General features: G+C 42.2%; 1 protein-coding gene across 3 annotated transcripts in view; it reads right to left on the reverse strand.

Moving 5' to 3' along the window:
- Positions 1–16,085, reverse strand: part of LOC116825211 (uncharacterized) — a 64,969-nt gene extending 48,884 nt beyond the window's left edge. For all 3 annotated transcript variants that reach the window (XM_075065256.1, XM_075065255.1, XM_075065254.1), the window contains exons 1-9: positions 15,908–16,085; positions 9,241–9,298; positions 7,683–7,826; positions 6,279–6,428; positions 3,990–4,112; positions 3,210–3,377; positions 2,588–2,773; positions 810–932; positions 512–625 (exon numbers count right to left, since the gene is read on the reverse strand). In XM_075065256.1, coding sequence (XP_074921357.1) covers positions 512–625; positions 810–932; positions 2,588–2,773; positions 3,210–3,377; positions 3,990–4,112; positions 6,279–6,428; positions 7,683–7,826; positions 9,241–9,285 — 1,053 coding nt within the window. In that variant the 5' untranslated portion in view covers positions 9,286–9,298; positions 15,908–16,085. The remainder of the gene's footprint in view (positions 1–511; positions 626–809; positions 933–2,587; positions 2,774–3,209; positions 3,378–3,989; positions 4,113–6,278; positions 6,429–7,682; positions 7,827–9,240; positions 9,299–15,907) is intronic.
- Between the last annotated feature and the right edge of the window lie 7,509 nt (positions 16,086–23,594).

Genomic DNA, 23,594 nt, shown 5'->3' on the forward strand with positions numbered 1-23,594 from the left:
GCTCGGGCCAGGGGAGCGGGGGGCCGCGGGACTTGCGGCGCTCGGGCAAACAAGAGAAACACTCAAGCTGGAATCCTTTCCATTTAAAAGAGGGCTGCCAACTGGGCTTTCTGATGGAGAGACCCTCAGTTTTGTAATTAACTCCTCCTTCTTTGACCTGAAATAACCCCAATCTGTTGACTTTAAGGGCATACTGTAAAATGCTCCTCTTATTCCAGGCTTCTGAGGGGATAGGGCCAAGCTAAGGGCTGGTGTTTATGAGTGGGATGGAGTATTTGGGGGCGGGAGAGTGAAGGAAGGGCTGATCTTTTATTTTATTTTCAACTTGTTATTTTTTGGTTTGCATTTATATTTGTTAGTACAATGATTACTGTGTTTTTAACAAATGGCACCTACATAAAGTGTATCTACCCAGTGCTGTATGTATAAATGGGAATAAATAAAATCAAAGAAGATGTTTTTTAACTTATTAATTGACCAGACTATGAACATTCCATGTACAGTTTCTTACCTTCAGCAGCTGGTCCTTGCCATCCAGTTCTTTCTGCAGCATGACTATGACCTGTGTCCTACCCAGCATGACTTCCTCCTTTTCATGTAACTTCTGTTTCAACGCCTTTAGTAACTAGCCAAGGAAATAAAGGAATTACATTTTACAGAAAAAAATAAAAATAAAAAGAGGCATTTCTTCCATCTTCCAAAAATATCACCTGAGCTGTACCTCACAGAAGTGCATTACTTTCCTTGCCTATCTTCCTGCAGAGCTGTCCAAATCAAAGCAAGTCAGTGAGTTCCCATTGCCAACATACCTGTTCTAGATCAGCACTGGCATCAGATTTAGCAATTAATTTAAAAAGCTCTTGCTCATGTTTTTGGGCTTGTCCAATCAGTTCCGTTTCCTTTTCCTGGATAATATTCTGAAACATGCGTATCTGAAACAAATTATAAAAACTAAGTTTGAAACAACCTCTAAAGCACACATACATGCATGACAGCATCATTTAAAAAAATGCAACCAATTAAATGTACTAGTATTGACCATTCCAAGAACCAGATTCCATTCTCAGTTACGCCAGTGTAAATCTAAAGTAATGCCAATGAAGGCAATGGAGTTTGAGTAAGTACAACTTTAGTAAGGGTAGAATTTTGCCCCTAAGGAATATCATAGTGTAGTGAATGACCATTTCATTATATTTGTAAGTATCTACTTCTGATTGGCCTCGCACACCTCGACCCTCCTGCCTTGGTTGTTTCCCTAATGATTCTTTAACCTTTCATCTCTATATGCACATGCCTGACCTCTAGCCACTTCTATCCTGGCTCTCCCAACTCTTCCCAAAATTGAAGCCATATAGGACAGCTACCTCCCCCTTAGCTACTTGTTTTACATTTCCAAGTTTGTCTTTCCTGGTCACCTCACAAGTTTTGTCACGACCAGATATAAAACCACAGCGGCCTGACCATTAATGAATATTAAAAAAAACATTTTCTTTTTTAAGATGAACAGTCATGTTACCTCCAGTGTTTCAGCTAGATTTTTATTTGAATGATTATATTCTGCATCTTCAAAATAGCCTCTGTAATTTCACCTGGATATATTATTCTTTATTTCCTGTCCCAAAATTATTAGCAGTACTGCAGGCCACTAAACAGCTGCAGTGACCTCTGTGATGAAAATCAGCATTTCTGATGTGGGTAAAGTAATATCTAAATATAGTCTGTAAAGCACTTTGGGAGTACTGGGATAGAAAGTACTTCATCAATATAAGGGCTTAATCTTGGAGGTGCTCAGCAAACGCATCTCCCACTGAAATCAACGAGCTGATCTCAGTGGGAGTTGAAGGTATTCAGCATCATACAGGAATGGACACAACTGTTACTACTACTAGTAAACTGATTTGCTCTTTCACGTCCACATCTTTGGGCACGAGAATCTTGAAGTGCCTTATTCTCCTCTTGGTTAATCAGTTCCAAGTTCTTTTATAACTCTATACAGCTCCTTTAGCAGCTGAACAAGAAAGCTGCTTTGATCAAATGAAGCAGGAAAAAACAGCACTAGTTTTATTTAATTGTGCTCAGAAGTGTGCCAAAGTACTTCACAGAACAACAAAAGGGGAGTCCTTGCCCTGAATAGCTAATTTTAGACATGCTGTTAGGCTAGGGTCTAAACAACTAGGAGAAGGGATGACAGAGGACAAGGGTTACTGTAAGAGGACGACACTATTAGGCATGGTATGTACTTATTTTGGTGGTGAATTTTGGGAGGAAGGGTGGGCAAAGAGGGATAAGTAGCTTTTCTATTTTAGCTCAATTCAACTCATATCACCCAGTTACCCATTAGATTTCCTCTTCCCACCATGTTTAAATACCCATTCATTTCAATGACATAAGACACCCACAGTACACTAAAAACTGTTTCCTAATTCACTATTACATAAGCTCTAATTACCATCTAGATCACTGTTGAAGGAATCTTCAAAAAAAATCAAGAACTGCAGATGTAAATGAATTGTTGAGATATAGTGATAACTGGTACATCCACTGTATCAACTCTGGACACCAAAGAATTTACCACTTGTTCACCTACATTTTCTATATACATGGCTTCTCTTTCCTGGAAGTGATCTCTCTCTTTGCTCTGAAGGTTTTTAAGACTCTCAATCTGTTCCTGGAGCAGGCTACATCTTTCTTCACTATCTCCAACCTTCTTGGTAAGGTTTTGAACTAGAATCTGCATGCTCTGCAGTGAAGACTCTTTCACGGACAGCTGATTCTTTGGAGTGCAAGATATAAGACAATTAGAGAAATATAACCTGGGCTAAAAAAAAATGACAGCATCGTGAATTCATTAGGCTCTACACAGCTAAAGCTAGCTTAGAGTTAGTTTTCAACTTTTGTTTTAAGTTGTCAGTAAAATTTGCCAGCTCATTACAGAATATTACTAAGAATTATTTCAAGATATTTTTGCAAGTTGGACTGGAAAAAAGTTAGGCACAAATAAAAATTCATCAGCTTAAAATTGAACTCATCAGTATAGGACTTTTCTTCATATAAGCAATGGTGCAAGACACAGGGGTATGCTCCTTAGCACACTGGAGCTGGATCCTTTGATTCTCACATCACGGGGGGCGGCACCATGGGGAACTCATATGTCTGTGCAGATTTGCCACTTGAGCTGCCATTAACATAAACATATACTAATGGTATACCTTTAATTCTTCACTAAGGGCAAGTGTTCCTTTGGCAACGTTGCTTGAGTCACAGGCTAGCTGCAAATCAATGATGTAGGCTTCTTTTTCAGCTAGTTTCTTTTCCTTCTCTGCAAGCATGGCATCCATTTCGGCCCCTCGTTGATGCTGGGCCTCCAATTCAGCAATCTGGGAATGAAAAGATGCTTATACTTGTAACTTACGTTTTTATCACCCACCCTCTTCCAGGTTACTGAGACCAGGAAAGTCAAGTTTCTGACATGATCAAATTTTGACTGCACTGGTATAAATATTGAGCCTGGTACTGGCCCTATAATCCAGACAATTTCTGCACAATCAGCATTCCTGCAGTTTTCCATCGCCAACAGAAATGTTCACAGATGAGGCCTCTATACAGCACAGCACAGCTACAGCCTGAGGAATGCCATCACTTGTTTACATTTACTCCTGTTGTTGCCAAAAAAATAATAGGCCACAAAGAAAACGTAAGTCAGGCAGCATTTTCAGCCAAAATCAGAGAGTTGGCAAGCTACCATTCCCTATTCACAGTGTTCCCAATTTCAACTATTTGTAAATCACAGCTAAAACAAATTTAAGGCCTTACTCCTCACCAATAAAATGAATGGCAAAACATCCATTTCCTTCAGTGGGGCAGGATCTGGCATTTAGCCTCTACTGATATCTCTACAGACTATTTTCACAATACAGCTGTTTAGTCTTTAAAAGTAATTCTACACTGAGTAGATGAAAAACCCTTGTTAACATCAAATAAAATCTTACCTTTTTTTGTAGTTCTTCATTTTTGTGTGTGTTCTGGAATTCTAGTTCTTCAACCCTCCTTCTAAGTACTAATAATTTTCCACGGTTGGCTGCTGCATTTTCCTGGTCACCATCTCTAGATACCTATATGTAAATAGGGAGATTTTAGCCTTAAAAGGCAAAATAAAAGATTCCCATAACTCCACTAATTCGGACAATACTGGAAGGCAAATTGTCGTCCTACTTATGAAATACTACTGCATATTCAGAGTTCCTCTCAGGACCCCAGTATTTTAAATGTCCCAACAAGATACTAAACAAAGAAACCACAGTATTTATGTCAAGTCTGTGCTAAAGCTCCAAAGTTTAAGTATATATGCTGGATGGACATGCATTAGCCTTTTTAAAAAAGTCCCCACATTTCTCTTGGCAAGCACAACCCACACAGCAACAAAAGAATAGAAAAGAAAGGGCTGTAGAGAGAAGGAGAAAAGGGTTATTAAGTCTATATCAAACTATCCTGAAGAGAAACATTACTACATGGAATTCTCTTTAAAAAAATATACTAGGTAACTAATTTGTAGAAATTATTTACAATTTACAATCACAAACCATGCATCTACAAATCTGACAACCTAATTATATGCTTTCCAAGCAAGAACCAGTGATCTTTATCACAGATCACAACTGTATTAGTAGGTTAACTGTTAAGTTACATATGCTTTGGAAGACATGCATAAAATCTATTAGCCCTTTAAAGTTATGTCCAATTTCTCTAAAACAAAATAAACCTTTTAAGTCTTAAATACAATTGTTTTACAAACTGCATGTACAACAACTGTGCTAATGTGCCAAACATCATGCTGTTTTAAAGAAAGTGATTTTTTTTAGAACACTTTTAAACCCATTTATGATAAAACTTCAATTACTGAAATGAAAGATTCTTATCTAATTTAATTTGCCATTTGTATATTTTTCACATTTAGCCTTGGATAATAAAAACTGACTAGAACCCTTCACTTTTGCGAGTAGTTATTTTTAGGGCTGTCAATTAGTTACAGTTAACTCACGATTAACTCAAAAAATTAATCACAATTAATTGCACCGTTAAACAATAAAATATCAATTACAATTTATTAAATATTTTGGTAGTTTTTCTGCATTTTCAAATATATTGGTTTCTATTACAACATACAATACAGAGTAGACAGTGCTCACTTTATATTATTATTTTGTATGACAAATATTTGCACTGTAAAAATGATAAAAGAAATAGTATTTTTCAATTCACCTCATATAAGTACTGTAGTGCAATCTCTTTATTGTGAAAATGTAACTTACAATGGTAGATTTTTTTTTTGTTATGTAACTGCACTCAAAAACAAAACAATGTAAAACTTTACAGCAGCAGCTCTCAAACTTCATTGCACCACGACCCCCTTCTGACAACAAAAATTACTACATGACCCCAGGAGGACAAAGACCAAAGCCTGAGCCTGCCTGAGCCCTGCCACCTGGGGTGGGAAGGCCAAAGCCAAAGCTCCAGGCTGGGGGGCCCAAAGCCGAAGCTCCAGACCCCAGCAAGTCTAATGCCAGCCCTGGCAACCCAATTAAAATCCACTCCCTCCTACTTCTTGTTCAGCCAATTGCTAAGACAAACAAGTTAGTTTACACTTATAGGCGATACTGCTGCCTGCTTCTTATTTACAATGTTACCTGAAAGTGAGAACAGGCATTCACATGGCACTTTTGTAGCCAGCGTTGTAACGTATTTTAAGTGCCAGATATGCTAAACCAGGAGTCGGCAACCTACAGCACACGTGCCAAAGGTGGCACGCGAACCGATTTTTAATGGCACGCTGCTGCCAGCCGAGGTCCCGGCCGCCGGCCCTGCTCAGCCCGCTGCCGGCCTGGGTGAAAGAAACCTCAGGCCGGCAGCAGGCTGAGGGGAGCCAGTGGCCGGGACCCCAGGCCGGCAGTTGGCTGAGTGGGGCCAGCAGTCAGGACCCCAGAGCAGCAGCAGGCTGAGCTGTTCAGCCCACTGCAGGTCTGGGGTCCTGGCTGCCGGCCCCACTCAACCCGCTGCTCTCTGACAGGGAGTTCCTCCAGTTCCTCCATATTTTGAATGGAATGTCCATGGAAACACTTCTTAACTTTTGTAAAAAGCTATAAAAAAGTGGATGAATATACAAGATGGATAGAAAACACAAACAAAGCCTTAATTTGACCCAAAGAGTTCATCCATGCAGATCTGATTTCAGGATCATGGCAAACTGAAGTCTAACTTTAAAAATGGAAGGACAAACTCACTCTCTTTTTTTCCTCTGCTTTTTTCTCTTGTCCTTCTGATCCTGATAACTGCTTCTTAAGTTCTTCCAGTTGTGAGGTTAGTGATGTTACCTTAGCTTTGTTCTGCAGCTTTATTTTTGAAAGCTTGGCTTCAGAAGCTTCTTTTTCTTCCTACCAACATCAGAGTATATATATAAAACCATAAATCTAAAACAGTTACCAAGAACTCTTACCTCCACAAGGACATTTTAACTTCATGTCCAGAAGAGAGCAAATATAAGGCAGCCTGATAATATTCCTTTCATTACTGCAAAGTATCTGCACTAGACTACTATGATACTCACAGGTATTGTAACTTAAGGGGTAGTGTCACATTAAAAATTACATATTACAGAAATATTCCTTTCCTTTGTTAGTAATACTACTTAAAGTCCTAACCCGTCAAAAGTAAATAGTGATTTGGAGTGCCTTAATTTTCAGATGCCCCACTACAGACACCTAAAGACCCCTGTTTTTGTAAGACAGGTGACTCAGCTTACACTATCTCAGCTTTTTTCTCATGTCGGACAATGTAACTGGGATGAGGTGCTCCACTTCCTTGATGACAAACTAAATATTACACTGATATTATGAATGCTGGTCACTTGATCATTTGTGCCTCTGGTCAGCTACATTTAGATTCACAACACTGCAGTGGAATGTTTAATTTAAAATAGTTTGGTTTGATTTGTTTTAACAAAAAAATCTTTGTTCAATATTAGGTATTGTAAAAGGCCATATTTTGAAACTTATTTTTAGATTAATATGAAAATGTCCCATTAAAACAGAAGGGTGAAAACATACCTTTCAAAAACTCACTACAAATATAAACTCTAATCGAAGAAGTCAATGGTGAAAACCCCTCAACAGTCTATAAATTCCTTCCATTTACTATGGCCAAAAATCATGGGTGACATGCAGTACCATAAGGAATACAGAAATTATGACTGAAGGAAATTTGGAGGAAAACTTTTTGTATCGAAAGCAGCTTAGTCTGGGATAAGTCTGCATCCTAATTAAATGCCAAACAATATTAGTCTAAAAGGAGGAAAAAGTCCCTGTCCAGCTTTGTACAACCTTAAATTTGTAACTGATAATAGTCCCCCACATTTATCAAGAGTATCTGTTCTTTCTTGGGGACCATTTGTTGCCTATGTAATACTCAAAGCTGGTTACAATTCTGGAAACAGGAGGTAAATTGGTAGGAAGCTGTAATGTATCCCCATGTACCTGCAAACTGTGATCACTACTTCCTTAGTCCCTAATATTAATATAACTAACTCCTAAGCCTGTTTTTAGGAAAACAGCTTATTCACCCAAGAAAACATGACTGCAGTTCATTTTCTTCTGTAGTTGGACAGTCACATTGATGTGTACACACAGTACCTTTAACCGATTATCTCTATTCCGAAGTTCATTATCCTTCTCTCTGATAAGTTCTTTGAGCTGCGTTACCAGCTGTTCAGTATGTGTCAGTTGTTCAGTCAAATCAGCCACCGACATGTTTGCTGCATCTTGCGAGTCATAAGCCTATAGACATTAAGCATATTTTTGAACAGACAAAATGGTGCAGAAAATGCTGCTGTGTACAAATCACAATCAGCTTTTCAGCCAACCCAATCAAATTTAGGCAGAGGGTAGTATTTTTAAAACGTAAACATATTGTCTAGACAGCTTCAGGATAATTTGTCAAATATGAGCCACAGAAGCAGCACTGAAATAAAACCCTGGTAATTGAAATCTCTGTAACAGATTGTTCCCTTAATTGCAAACGAAACTGTACTACAATACGGTGGAGACACTATGCTGTTATAACCTGACATGATAAAGAAACCTATTTGTTTTCCCCCTTCCATTACCCTCTGTATGAGTGGCTGTCTTTACATTCTGAACTCCTTGGAGCAGAGACTGTCCCTTTTTGTCTGCCTGGAAAGCAGCTAGCACATTGTAGGTGCTACCATAAACAATTAAAAAACTCTGATTTCCAGTCAATTACACTGCAAAATTAGAAGCCTCAACTTCTCAACTTAAGTGTGATTACTTGCCAAAAGAAGGCATGACAGCAGAAATCTGGCTGTGGGTGGAACACATGCACCTGTCAGGACAAGTCTCAAGGAGAGTTCTTGAAAATATCCAAGGAATCCACGTCACCCTACCATTTTAAAACAACAAAGCCAGCTTAAAAACTAAGCGGAGAAGAGGCATTTCTCCTCCCTCTCACCACAAAAAATTGTTTTCAAAAAAAGAGTTGGAACAAAATTACAGCACTAGTTACTTTACAAATCCATCTGTGTTGATTTTAGGAACTTTTCTTTTATAGAGAGATAAGAAGCGATACACAGAGATTTTTACCCATTACTAGAAGAGATTAACAGTTTCACTGAATGCTGCCTAATTTTAGATACCTGGCAGTACTTTCAGCAGAAGAGAGAATAACTCTTCCCATTACTACCTATAAGATTCATACCATTAAATATAATAATCTTGAAAATGGCAAAACGCTGCAAGAGTTTGCATTTTAAAGCTAATACTGATGTTTAAACAGTCAGTATGATTTTAACTCTTGAGGTTCTCTGCTAGTGTGACCGCAACTAATGATCTGTACAGCCAAGTGCTAGCCTGCAAAAAGGGATTGATTTAATGTTTACATGGCTTCTGCTGATCTTTTCTTAAGTCAAGATAAACACGCTGAAGGTGAGCAGTGTAGTTATGGCTAGACTCTGAGGACTGAAGTTAATCAGACTGGGAGCATGAAGCCACCATGACCTTTAGTGACTATCTTAGAAGAACAGGTTAAGCAGGTTAAACCACCGCCCCTGCAAAAAAGCAGATACTTATTACCGCATCTTGAATGCGAATTTTGAAAATTTACAAGTTTTTTAAAAAGTCAACACTTACAAGGTTGGGGGGGGCTGTTTGTTGTTGTTTTTTTTAAAATACTTACTGCTGCTTTAGGGGATGAATCATCTCCAGTGCCCCATTTCCACATAGTTTCAAGATGGCTGTGAAAAGGAATAAGGAAATATCATTATATTGCTATGAATATTAGTACCACTTAGAAAACTAAATACATAACAGGCTTGTTTTCTGCTATTTTTTTCTCCAGGCCTTTCAGTTCAAGATAATTCAAGCTAATTTAACATTGTTTTTAAAAAACAACAAAAAACAGGATCTCATTGCATTTGCTGAAACCTGATAGAACTTTGAAACCCGAGTGTCACATCATGAGTTGCTACTGATTATTAAGAAAGTGCTGTTTAATTCTTTTCTACATTATGTTACTTCTGCAGACAGGGAAGCCGTAAAGTACCAACATTATTGTTCCAAATATTTTCAGAAATTAAATTGAAAAAGGCAATCTTAAAAATGCAAGTGCCTTAAAGTGCTTTTTGGCACTCGTGCTACTTCCACCTACATATAAAAGGTACAGACTGTACTCAGGGTACGTCTACACTGCACGATTATTTCGAATTAGCTTAAACCGATATTACAAAACAGATCTAATAAAATCGGTTTAGCGCGTCCACAGTGGGATCCCGAAATGATTTGTTTGCGTCCATGGTCCAAAGCTACCATCGATTTCAGGAGCAGTGCACCGTGGGTAGCTGTTCCTCAGCTATCCCATAGTTCCCACTTCCGTGTTGAGAGCACAGTGCCTGATGGGAACAGAAAACATTGCCCCGGGTGGTGCTGGGTACAGCCTCACCCCTCCTTTGTGAGGCAGCAGACACCCTTTGGCGCCTTTTTCGCGGAGTGCATTGAGCAAACGCCATAGCACAGCAATCTTTCCCTTTTTTTTTCACGCGGTGGGGCGGGAAATAAACTGAGGAGCTGTTCCTGAACCACGCCAGACACGTGTTTGAACCTACAGACATTGGGAGCTCAGCCAAGAATGCAAATAATTTCAGAGACTGCTGTGGACTGTGGATAGCTGGAGTCCTCAGTACCCCCTCCCTCCCTTCATGAGCGTCCATTTGAGTCTCTGGCTTCCCGTTACGCTGTCACGCAGCCTGTGTATCCTGGAGTTTTTATTCAACGCTTTGGCATTTCGTGTTCTGTAACGGAGCTGGATAAACAGATTTGTCTCCCCAAACAGCGATCAGACCTAGTATCTCCGTACGGTCTATGCGGAGCTCTTTTTCGATTTCAGACTGCATCGCCAGCCGTGCTGATCAGAGCTCCACGCTGGGCAAGCAGGAAATGTAATTCAAAAGTTCGCGGGGCTTTTCCTGTTTACCTGCCCGCTGCATCCGATTCAGATTGCTGTCCAGAGCGGTCAGTGCTGCACTCTGGATGCCGCCCGGAGGCCAATAACGTCGATTTCCACCACAGACGAACCTAATCCGAGTTATCACTATCGAATTTAGCGCTACTATTCCTCTCGTTTGGGAGGAGTTCCGAAATCGATTTAAGGAGCCGTTTAACTCGATATTAATGACGACGTCGTGTGAACGGATACAGCATTAAATCGGTATATCGGCCATTAAACCGATTTAAAGTCGCAGTGTAGACCTGGCCTCAGTTTGCTAACATATACCCTGACCTTAGACTCGCTCTGTATCTCCCTCTGCAGTATGATAAATATTATTCTAATTCATATTTCTACAGAATGAACTGACTGCTGTGCACAAAAAATAAAGAAACTGTGACTAAAGCTCCATGTCTGTCATGAAGGTCATAGAAATCACAGATTCTGTGACTTTCTGCGACCTCCATGACTTCTGCAGGGGCCACACAGCTGGCTCCAGGATCAGTTGCTCAGATGGACCCCAGGAACAGCTGCAGCCCCGGTCCCCAACCAGCCGGAACAGCCACGGCCCCAGGCAGTAGTCCCTGGCCAGCCGGAACAGCTGTGGTCCATGGCTGGCCAGCCAGCGCAGCCACTGTCCGCAGCTCCCAGCAGCTGGTGACACTGCCCTCCTCACCCCCACCCCATGATACCTCTTCCCAAGATTGAATCGCAGGTATTTTTAGTATAAGTCATGGACAGGTCATAGGTCATGTTCACAGCCTGTGACCTGTCCATGACTTTTACTAAAAATATCCATGACTAAATCGTAGCCTTAACTATGGCATATCACATCGTACAACAACTGAGCATCTCCCAGTCATATGCATAAGGGCCTAAATCTTGACAAGGGCACTAACTAGGAATTGCAGGTGCTCAGCACCTCTCTGGTTCAGACCCAAACACAAGCTTTCAAAGAGCCTGACAACTAAATTATAAGTAATTTTTAAATTTAGTAGCCAACTTGATACCACGCAGCTTTGGGGCTCCTCTATTTCAAACATTTCAAGGCCCTTGAAGTGTTTTTCCCCTTGATACAAGGATTACTCATACTAATGGCTCTGCCACATACTTTAAGAACAGGCCTTCCTGAATTTAATCACATCCTTCTAAAGCAAGTTTCCTATTAGATCCATTTTGACAGCATGTACATGAAAGCTAATCCCACAGTACAGGCAGCTCAAATGTAAACTTATATGTACTGCAGCACTAAGAACGTCTGATGCGTCTGACAGAATTTAGTTAACTTTTCAAGAGAGGCCTGTTCTATAATTTATATTTGGTTTGATGGCTTGCATTAAGAATACTACCACACATCTTGCTGTACTTCTGACTTTGGCCAGTCTTCAAGCTGCAACAACAAATGAGAAGCCAAACTGTATCTGTTCAGTCACCAGTCCCCACAAGCAACACTTTTCAATGGAATGTATTTTGCCTTTTCAAATCTGCATGCACAGGTTTCAATAAAATCACAGCAGAGCAGCTGCGCCTCTGAATTCAGCTGATCAATTTATTAAAAATGCTGGCACACACTTTATCTGAAAGGAAATGAAGAATGAGAGCACAGATTGTTATTAAAGCTGAGCATTTACCACTGAAGAGCTAGAAGCAGGAATCATAGAGTGTTACGCAGGAATCATAACAGTCTCTTCTGGCTTTAAAAACCTATGAATCACAGAGGGACGGGGATGTGGATATCATCACCTTTTTTTTTTAAACTCTCCTCCCTGCATCCCACTTAAGTTACAAGACCCAATTTTGCCCTCAGTAGCACCTATGCATTCCCAGTAACATGAAAGGGTAGAATGAGAACAGAATTTGGCTCAGTGTAGCTTAGGGCTGTGTGTAAATTTTTTTTTACTTGTAAATGCTTTAGAACCCAACAAGCAATAGCTGATGCAACAAGTTTAGTTCACTATATACAACATCCCCTTGGATACCCTGACCAATAGTTTTGACATGTTATTTACACTATGGATGTTAATTAAGGGTCCTTCAGGAAGGACAAGTGTACCAAAACAAGTTGAGCAGCACAGCTGCATTGGACTCTCTTTACCTATCCAGTCCAACTTGGAGATACTGATTGGGGTTGTTTTTCTTAAATCAGCCAGAAGAAATGTTTTTTAGGAGCATAAGCATCAAGTTTATAAGAACTGAACCCTTTGGAATCAAATCCTGGCACACACAATTCAATTCTTTTTCCTTCCAAAGTAGTTAAATGGAGCTCCACTTAGTTTACCATGTGTGCATTTTTCAGATATGACCTTAACTAGCTAACGCTTCTTGCGATGCAGGATATTAATTATCCATAGGCCCCAATGTTCTGAGTGACCATTCCTGAAGTTATAAAAGTTCTCATTTTCTCTGTCTTTCCATATCAATTCCAAACTCCTCACGCTCATTTTCAAATCTCCGCACAGCCCCAGTACAGCATCCATCTCAGTCCTTATTGCCTCACCTCATGCACTCTGCTTTGACAACATTGATTTAACTGCACTATGCACCACTTTCCACTATGACAGGAAAACAGCCCACAAAACCTTAACAGATCTTGGGAGAAACTACAGAGGCCCTGTGCCTCCATACAGGTGCTGGGACATCATGTTGGTCTCCACTGAGCCATGGAAGCGGTATGGCTCTGAGTGGTTACTATACCACACCGTGAGAGGGAGGAGCAGAAAGACATGATTGCTAAGCAGGGTCCCACGCCTACAAACACTCACAGGTGCTGAATGCATGTGTATAGTGTCACTCACGTGTTTGTAAATATCACTTACAGATAGAGTTGTATATGCATGAGTAGTCATTAAATTGGCCTCAAGGGGCTGTCAGGGAATTGAGTGCTTCTCTCTGACCCTGTTCCATAAGTACAGAGATGGTAAAGAAAAATGCCATAAAGGTGGCCCTTTCTATCCCAACCATAAATGTGAATGGTAGCTTTCCCCCTTCTCCAGTGAGAGCAAAGAAGCACACGATGTACAATGGTGCAATTTGTAAGTAGGACTCTACTAAGTGTTTTTAATGTAAAAAAATCCTTTATTTTGTACTTGATATGTGTAAATTTAAGGGGAAATGTACATTTTTAATAGTTTATTTGATCATTGCCATAGCATTATCTTGCTTCTATCCTCTCCACATTCAGTGAATCCTAAATCTGATGCTGCCTGCTTTTGCAGTCATTTCTCCACTTTGTGCCTGATGCCAAAAAACCTATGTTAAAAGACAACATTGTGATTGAGAATATAAATGAAGTCAGCAAACTCAAGGTTATGAAACCCACAGCAAAAGGTAACTCAGATATTTGTGTGTAAGGTGCATTCCACATTTCTGAATACCTTCTTATATTTCTTACATTAACATACATGGAGTAATTAATCACATGTATTTGAGTGTGTAGGGCACCAGAAACACAGGACTTTTTCATACATCTGAAGCTCCATCCTTAAATATGCTCAGTTAATGGAAAGCTGTGCTGTATGTATGTTGACAAACAAATGTTATTTGCAAGTCAAGATTTCTCCACAAATGCCAAATGACTTTTGTCCTCACTGAGAATGGTCATGGAAAATCCGAAGCTCGAGAATTTCTGCACACTATATTAAAAACACTACAAAATTGTCTTTAATTTATTAAAACTAATACCTAAATAGGATTTCAGACTGAACAGTTCAACCTAAGGCTAAGAACAAAAGTAAAATATCCTTTAGGTTAACACATTTTTATACCCAGAACACAGGCTTATGAAGAGAAACAGTGATGTTTTAATCTAAAGTTATTTTTGATTGTTTTGCATAACTTTTACTGTTCTGAAAGAAGGGTTATAAGCTAGGTGTGGTAGGCTTACTATTTGTAAGTAGGGGAGATAAGGGGTCCTTTTAACCTACATATGTTCATCGGAATTCAAGCCTACTACAAGCTGCAAGTAGCGCTTAAATTAACACATCTGAAAAATTAGAAAACACTTTGTTCACAGTATGAAGTTTATAGCACTTAGTAGTTAGTTTAATTATTTCTCCTCTACAGTAACTCCACTTTCATCGTCCATACAGGATTTTAACAAAGCAGCAGGGAAGAAAGACCTTTTTCAAAAAATAAGAAAATATAATTGTAAAGCTACAGTGGAATTCAGGTGGGTGTGTAGTGCCTGGAATTCTTTCTTTTTTAAACCCTTGGCAAAGTTCCATGTTGAAGTGTCCCTTTAATTAAAAATAGACACATACTGAGTGGACACCAGAGCATGTGAATAGAAATACATTTTTCTAACTTCTCCCATTTTCACCATGGCTTCCCCTTAAGTTTTCCATGACAAAGACGTAGCCTTAATTATAATTCTGGAAAGTGTGTATGGTAACAAAATCCTCAAACGGACACACTCTACTTTGAACTCTATAATCTGTGAGCCAACTATCTCCACCCCATCTATAAATCCTTCTTCAGATCCATCAGCTTCCACTGGAAAGAACATGGGTTTTGGTGTTTTTTTTGGCTTTCTCCGATTTCTTTTTGCATCACTAACAAATCACACTTGCAAAGACTTGAATTTAGTCCAACTTCTACACTGTCTAAAGCCATTTGGTACAGACCAGGCTCTGAGACGCTTCTCTACCAGGGCAATATATGCAGCTTTATGATTTACTTACGTTCTAATCTAAGAGAAATTCGACTTGCTGTCTCTCTTCCCTCAATATCCCCAATGCTTCCTTTCCCCATGCTACACTGGGCATGCCCTTCTTTGTGAGATGCCCCAGGAATTCAGATGAAATATTCAGGAGATGTGTAATCCATTGCCTGTTCAATCATAACTACACCACGGTCCTGGGAGCCCACTGCAGCTCTAGCCTGAGCCCATAACCCAGGCCAAATGCCATGTTTGGGAGAAGAAGGGGTATTCCCCAGTGGCTGTGCGAACCCAGGGCATACCGACGTAGCTTGTTCCAGGACTGGCCAGTCCCTGCCCTGCCAGGGCGTCACGGAGCAACGCAACAAGAGCGTCCCGAGTTATTATCAGGATCCACGAGACTGGAGGGCACCGCTGAGTGCTGCCGCCGGCCCAACCACTATGTCCTTGGGGGCGGGCAAGCTGCCCGGGCGGACGGGGCCTGGCTGCAGACAATGTGCGCCTGATCTCCGCCCCTCCCCGCAGGCCAGGACAGGACCCGGCTGAGGAGGAGTCACCCCGCCTGCCCCCGCTGCAGCTGAGCCCAGGCCGGTCCGGGACCCCGGTGCCGCTCACCTGCGAGCCGCACGGGGGGAGGAGAGGAGGGGATCCGGGCCCCGCTCACCTGCGAGCCGCACGGGGGGAGGGGATCCGGGCCCCGCTCACCTGCGAGCCGCACGGGGGGAGGAGGAGCTGGGCGGGGCCACGAGGTATCCGGAGGGGGAGCGGGCCCTAGGGGCGGCGGTGCCGGCTGCAGGAGCAGGGGCTCCAGCTCCTCCTCTTCGGCCCGGCCCCGGTGCTGCAGGGACAACAACTCGCCACCATCCCGGCGTCAGCAGCACCACGGCCGCGCATACGTCAGCGCGTCGTCGTCTCCCAGAGCGCAGCCAATGGCGAGACGCCCCCGCTCCCAGTCGCGTCATCGCCCCCTGGAGTGCGTGAGGCGAGGGCAGCTGCCGGGGGTGGAGCCTGCGACTTGTACAGGGCGGGGGGAGCTGTCAAGCGGCGAAGGGAGGGGGGTTCCCACACTTGCGTGGAGAGAGGGGGCTCGGTTGACCAAACAGCGAGTGTGAAAAATCGGGAGGAGTGGGGGGAATTGGCACCGGCATAAGACAAAGCTCCAAATATCGGGACTGTCACTTTAAAATAGGAACATCTGGTCACCGTACTGGGGGCTGGGCCCCCCACACTCCGTTTCCAGGGCATGTCATGGGGCAGGCAGGAGCGGCGCTTGCCCTTGCTGAGCAGATGTTCTTCACAGACCCTAGTCCCAGGTTTGGGAAGACTGTGTCACCTTAAGTGGCTGTTCAAGTTTGTGTCTCAGTTTCCCCATCAGTCAAACAGGGATAACAATCCATTTACAAGATCCTGGAGGCCACGCTCACCAGCGAGGCCTCACCTCGTGGGCCTGTGTATCTGGACCCATCTTTTTATCTATGTAACACCTAAATATACACTATGTGCAATAAGCACAAACCTGATAGGATTCCTGATCTCTTAGCTCAGCCACCCGAACACCTTTTCACAGAAACATAGGCATATAGGCCTGGTGCTGCCTTCATTCTCATTGACTTTAACAGGAGTGGTCAGCACTTCTGAAGAATGGGCCCGGTATATTTTAACTGTAAGCAAAGCAACTGGCTGGATTTGAACCTATGCTTCCAAGGAAATTAGTTTACTGCAGATATGATGCTTAGATCTTTTAAATTAAACCTTCAGGCAAAATTAACAAACAAACAGAAACCTAAAGGAAGGAGCTGTTGCACAATCAATTTGAAAACTTTCCCTCTCAGAAGGGAAAAAGCACATTAAAAAGCAACAACCTGAGGAGAAATGGTCACAAGAGAGGTAAAGATGATTTATGCTAGTTTAGACAGTTTAAGGAAGGCAAAAGCGCCATCTACTGGCATAGAAATGTATCTAATCCTCTTCTGCATGTAAATTTAAAAAGTCTGTTACGTGTACACTACGGGATTATTCCGATTTTACATAAACCGGTTTTGTAAAACAGATTATATAAAGTCGAGTGCACGCGGCCACACTAAGCACATTAATTCGACGGTGTGCATCCATGGTCCAAGGCTAGCGTCGATTTCTGGAGCGTTGCACTGTGAGTAGCTGTTCCGTAGTTATCCCGCCCTGAGTCCAGCCCTTCAGCAGCTTCCTACCTGTCTGGCTCCCCATCTAAGATAAGTCCAGTTTCTCACACCTACCCGCTTTCACATGCTGCCCCGTCCTGTGAGAATTAGGTTCTACTGCGAGTAATGTATGACTCTTAGCCACTTCTTGGATCTGAGAGCAAAACATGCGTGTAGTCGGTTCGTAGTGGTAGCGTGCGACTAATATGCTATCTAGGCAAGCTCTGACACTGTGGAACGAATGCCAATCTCTGTCTCCGGGAGTGGCAACCAGGGCCTCCTTAGCTTACTGCGCTATATTCGGGCCACTACTGCCCTTATTTCACCTGGATGGGCCCGCGGCAGACTTCATTTGTAAGCCTTCGTCACACATACCACCACGCGAGCGCAGTGCTCCTTTAGGCCATATATTGATGTCCAGAAGGCAAAGCAGACGACGTAGGGAAAAGGAGAAAAGTCAATTCCTTAGCATCTTGCAAGGGGGTAACGCAAACAAACTGGACCAGACAACTTTCCTTACTTCGTATCTTGCGCAGAAAAGGCTGACGTCGGCATACCTAGGTAAAGCCTCAGGACACCTCACATACATCGCCGGGTCAACGGTCTAATTTGAGAGTCACACTAATTGTTTTTAATACGAGATATTGGTTATCTGTAAGTGACGTTCTTGGCCATTTGGTGCTAAACATCTGGAGCTGAGTCCTCAACTGAAGACCACTATAAGAACCTATTCCTCGATCTACTCGTACTCTCACTCATCCCAGATGCCTGACAGATAACGGAGAGCTCCCGGCGAAGACTCCCTTTGCCGTCCGGCCTACATATGGACTCAGAGCATGGCAGCTCAATGTACACAAAGAACATTGGTAAATACTAAAGCATTATCACGCACAAGGGGAAGCTCTAAGATTCCGACGACCTCCTTCTACCACTGGCATTAAACTTTATGACGACGACTCTATCAATTCACCTTAGTAAGATGCCTCGTGCTACGACAGATTTTAAATAACAGCCGACAATGCACTTCTACTTGGGACTGGCATCCTGGTTCAATTCCTCCACAAACCACAAATAAACGCAAACGACATTTGGACCGGAACGTGCCCAAGCAGCCTAGATAATGGCCATTTGGACCAAATCCCAGCTTGACTACTTCCTTCTCTTCGACTCGCAACATCCTCCATTGCCATACGCCGTGACTGTTGCAGGTGTTCGCGCCCTCCTTTGTGGATGAGGTTAATAAGGCAATGAGAGGATGTAGAGAAAAGCGAAAGAGCAGATCTAATCTATAAAAGTAAACACACAACGGCCCACTCCTCAATGTCACAGGACCACATTGGACATGATAGGAAAGTAATCGGGAAGAGGACAACACCCATGCCTGTGGAGCTTCATGTGGCTCGCGTAGACACTGTCGAGCAAAAACGCCAGATCCCGGAAGCAAGTTACTCAGTGCTCGGCATTTCCTCTACCACTATTGTTAGTGAGAGCCATATAGCCGTCGCACATAGACACTGTAAATTATAGAGAAGCGATATGAGCTGTGGTGGTTACTATACATCTCGTGTGTGACAGGCTGGAGGGATTCAAAGGCCTACTCACAATCACTTGATATGGACAACGAGGACTCTGTGATATCGTGGAATGGCAGAGATTCAAAAGGTACAGCTCAGAGAATAACCTCTTAGGCATGTCGTTGGGGGTGTCTTGCTCTTCTCCAACAGAGCCCCAATTCTCGGCTACCTTAAGATCTCTCTTACCTTCCTATGCTTCTACCATCTCTTTCTTACTTCCCCACGCAAGTTCAAACGGTATCAAGAGACGTAAACTCATTTTTTATATGTTTGTATTTCGATAGCGATGAAGAGAGCATGGGAAGAGGTAAGTCTTGTGGAAATTTGGTCACATAGGCTTTTCCAAAGACAATGGAGGGAATACCAAGCATTACTCTGTACTAGTCTTTGCAAAAAAGTGTTGTGTCTTTAAGCTACGACCCTGTATAGGGCCTGATATTTGTGGATTCTGCTGGAAAAGTTCTTTGAACCTTAATCATGCATACTAGGGGAAACTATCCCTTATTTTTAAGTTTTCATTGTTCTCCATCTCATATATTATAAACTACGTATTTTAAACTTGTTTTTTTGTTCACACTCTATGTCTCAATGGTCTAATGGGTCATAGTCCGATGGACATAGAAGCGCATCAGAAGAAATTATAACTTTTGAGCGTCTTCACACTCCTCCTAACGTTATTCAGGTGACAACTTTGGGACATTGTAGGTAAGGGTCCTTAGGTGCGCAAGGATGCGTATTGGAACAGGAAATATCACACTTCACGTTAATGGTGTCCTGAAAAGGTATCATGACCACTAATTTCTATGTCACACCGGGACGCCGCTGGACCAAAATACAATAGGCAGGAGGTGAAAGACTCGACAACTCAAAAGCACCGCAAAGCAGTATAGGTTGCAATCACTCCGGGTGATTATTAGACCAGGCATCTGATCTGTGGTCCAAGGGGGACCCAGAGGGTTCTATGCAAGTAACGACGCAGACTTAGAGCTCTAAGTACATATCAGTTACGCGAGGACTAGTGTCACTGTCTTCTACGCTGGTTAGCAGGCACAAGAAGCTCAACACAAATCCCACCTGCCCCAAGAATGATACATTTGCATAAAATATTGATTCTCAGAGAAGTTATCTATCAATCACCGGGAATGTAGGATTGTACATTGGGAATCATCGATTATGATTTAATATCACGATCTTATTTTCTGGAACTCTAAGGATGTGATCCTAGAGATCACGCACCATTGACAACTAGATGTGCCCTATTGAGACAATATTGAATGTCATAAGTGGCAGCGCAACTAAATCTTGCGTGCCATCGACTGACATTATGGCGACACGCGTCTTAAAACATCACTAAGGGTTTGCGCGCTGAGTCTTACCACTAACAGCATGGCAGCTGAATAGTCTCTTCCTTCCTTCGACTCCACTCACCAATGAACAAGAGTTGACGCTTATGGATGGTATCCGCTTCCTATCCCGCCTTGAGCTGCGAACGAGGCTGGCCTTATCCATTTGGGAAGCATCAGGAGTCACGGAGAGGACCTCATACTGTCTTTCGATTCACACGTGTGTCCTAAGGGTACCTATCGTACTGGCACATCGCAAATGCAGTAACTCCATTCCCATAGTACCAAGAGGTAACCCTGGCTTCTGGCTCCTCCCAACCTGGAAGGACTCGTACATGAGCACCACCGAATGGTGTCTTTGGTCTATTGACTCTGAACAACATTTTAAGTTCCCACGCACACATTACTGGTTTCACAACGTCCAATGATATTATCTTGGTTGCCTCTCGGCACACGGGCACAGGGAGCAGTTTGGTGGACTACTGGCTCTTTTACTTGCCACTTTCTGGGCAGACTGGACTCGTATAGTTTGAAAGCATGATAGCCAGCCAGCAGTCAGTTTTAGAGCTCTGTTTTTATGAGCTGACCGGGTACAATGACCAAGCAAGACAGTCACAGGAAACGCCGAGACGCTTTTTTGTTATTGTCTCCTCGCTGGTTTCCCTTTCACTGGGATGAGTGGGGCGGTGTTTCACTGCAGGTAATCTGGCTGGTATACATAGACCACCGTATTGGAATTGCACCGAGCCCACCCCAGACAAATTGTGGACGCATACGACTGGTGGCATGCCTGGGACTGGTGATGCTCCCGCAGACATGCTGCTTCGCTGCCGCCAAGAAAGGCAAGAAATGCCTTTTGTACCGGCTAGAGCCCCTGGGTACGTATAGCTGGCACTCTCTCATAACCCCTCCTCACCGCGACTATTGTTACGAGTAGATATTATATTATTACAGTATATACCTGCGACTTACGTACTTGCGGCAGTATTGCTATGCTAATGAATGGGGCCAGGCACTGGGTGGCTGGGTGGATCTCTGTAGTCATTAGCCTGAGATATTTCAAATCTTTGGCAATTTCGCTCTGTAACGGAGGTCTGATAGAGACAGATTTGTCCCCCATACAGCGATCAGATCCAGTATCTCCCGTATGGTTTCATGCTGGAGCTCTTTTGGATTGGGACTGCATCGCACCGTGCTGATCAGAGCTCCACGCTGGCAAACAGGAAATGAAATCTAAAGTTTGCGGGGCTTTCCTGTCTACCTGGCACTGCATCCGAGTTCTGATTGCTGTCCATGGAGCACTGGGGATACCGCCCAGAGGCAAACCGTCGTTTGCGGCCACACTAACCCTAATCCGATATGGTAATACCGATTTTAGCGCTACTCCTTTGTGGGAAGGAATAAAGAACTCGATTAAAAGAGCCCTTTATATCGATATAAAGGGCCTCGTTGTGTGGACGGGTACAGCATTAAATCGGTTTAAAGCTGCTAAAATCGGTTTAAACGCGTAGTGTAGACCAGGCCTCAGATAGCAAAACTCTTCCTTACTTCTAAAATACTTGCTGAATATCCTATAGAGTGGGTACCTCTTATAGTGAAGCAGTTTTCTTTACTGTATACACAATTTCCCATTAACCTGAAGTGCAATTTGTACAATGCAATCCATACAAACAATTTGGGACTTTCATTCCACTTTACTACAAAATCAAAAGAAGTGTAGGGCTGACAGAGACTTCAAGAGGTTATCTAATCCAACCCCCTTTAATAAGACAGGACCAAGTATACCAAGACCATCCCTGACACGTGTTTGTCTAGCCTATTCTTAAAAGCCTCCAATGACGAGGATTCCACAACCTTCCTTGGTAACCTGGTCCAATACTAAATATTCTTATAGTTATAGATTTTTTCCTAGTATCTAACTTAAATCTTCCCTGCTGCAGATTTAAGCTTATTACTTCTTGTCCTACCTCCAGTAGAAGGGAGAACAATTGATCACACTCCTCTTTATAACAGCCCTTAACATATTTGAAGACTTTAATCAGGTCTCCCCTCAGTTTTCTTTTCTCAGAACTAAATTTACTCAGTTTTTTTAACCTTTTCTTTTATCAAGTTTTCTAAACCTTTTGTCATTTTTGCTGCTCTCTTCTGACTCTCCAGTTTGTCCACAGCTTTCCTAAAGTGTGGTGCCCAAAACTGAATACAGTATTTCTGCTCAGGCCTCACCAGTGCTGAATAGAGTGAGACAATTACCCCTTTTATTTTACAAAGGGCTGTCTTGTTAATATACCCTAATCTGCCTTTTTCTCAACTGCATCACATTGACTCATATATTCAATTTGTGATCCACTAGAACTCCCAGATCGTTTTCAGCAGTACAAACACCTAGCCATTATTCCCCATTTTGTAGTTGTTGTGCTTTAGATTTTTCCTTCCTAATTGTAGGATTTTGCAATTGCTGTTATTGAATTTCAGCTTGTTGATTTCAGACCAATTCTCCAATTTATCATGGTCATTTTGAATTCTAATCCTTCCTCCAAAGTGCTTGCAATCCTTCCCAGTTTGATGTCATCCACAAATATTATAAGCATACTCTCCACTCCATTATCTGAGTTATTAATGAAAATATTAAATAGTATCAGACCCAGGAAAGACCCCCTGAAGAATCCCACTAGATACAGTGAATCATTGATAACTATGCTTTGAGTACAGTCTTTCAAACAGTTATTACCACCTTATAATAATTTCATATAGACCATATTTCCATAGATTGTTTACGAGAATTCATGTGAGACAGTGTCAAAAGTTTTACTAAAATCAAGATAAATCATATTTATTTGCTTCCCCTTATCCATTAGACCAATAACTCTGTCAAAGAGTGAAATTAAATTGGTTTGGCATTATTTGTTCTTGACAAATACCTGCTGGCTATTCCTTATAACCCCACTAACCTAAAGGTGATTACAAACTGATTGTTTAATAATTTGTTCCAGTATCTTGCCAGGCCTTGAAATTAGGTTGACTGGTCTCTAATTCCCTCGGTCCTCTTTGTTCCCCATTTTAAAGATATGAACTACGTTTGCCCTTCTCCAATCCTCTGGGACCTCAGTCTTACTCCATGAGTTCTCAAACATAATCGTTAATAGTTCAGAGATTATTTCACATAGCTTCTTAAGAACCCTAGGGTGATCACCAGGCCCTGCTAACTTGAATTTATCTAACTTATCTAAATATTCTTTAGTCTATTCTTCCCCTGTTCTGGCTTATGTTTCTTCCCCCTTATTGTTAATATTAACTGTGC

This window comes from Chelonoidis abingdonii, chromosome 4, assembly GCF_003597395.2.
Source record: "Chelonoidis abingdonii isolate Lonesome George chromosome 4, CheloAbing_2.0, whole genome shotgun sequence".
Taxonomy (NCBI): domain Eukaryota; kingdom Metazoa; phylum Chordata; order Testudines; family Testudinidae; genus Chelonoidis; species Chelonoidis abingdonii.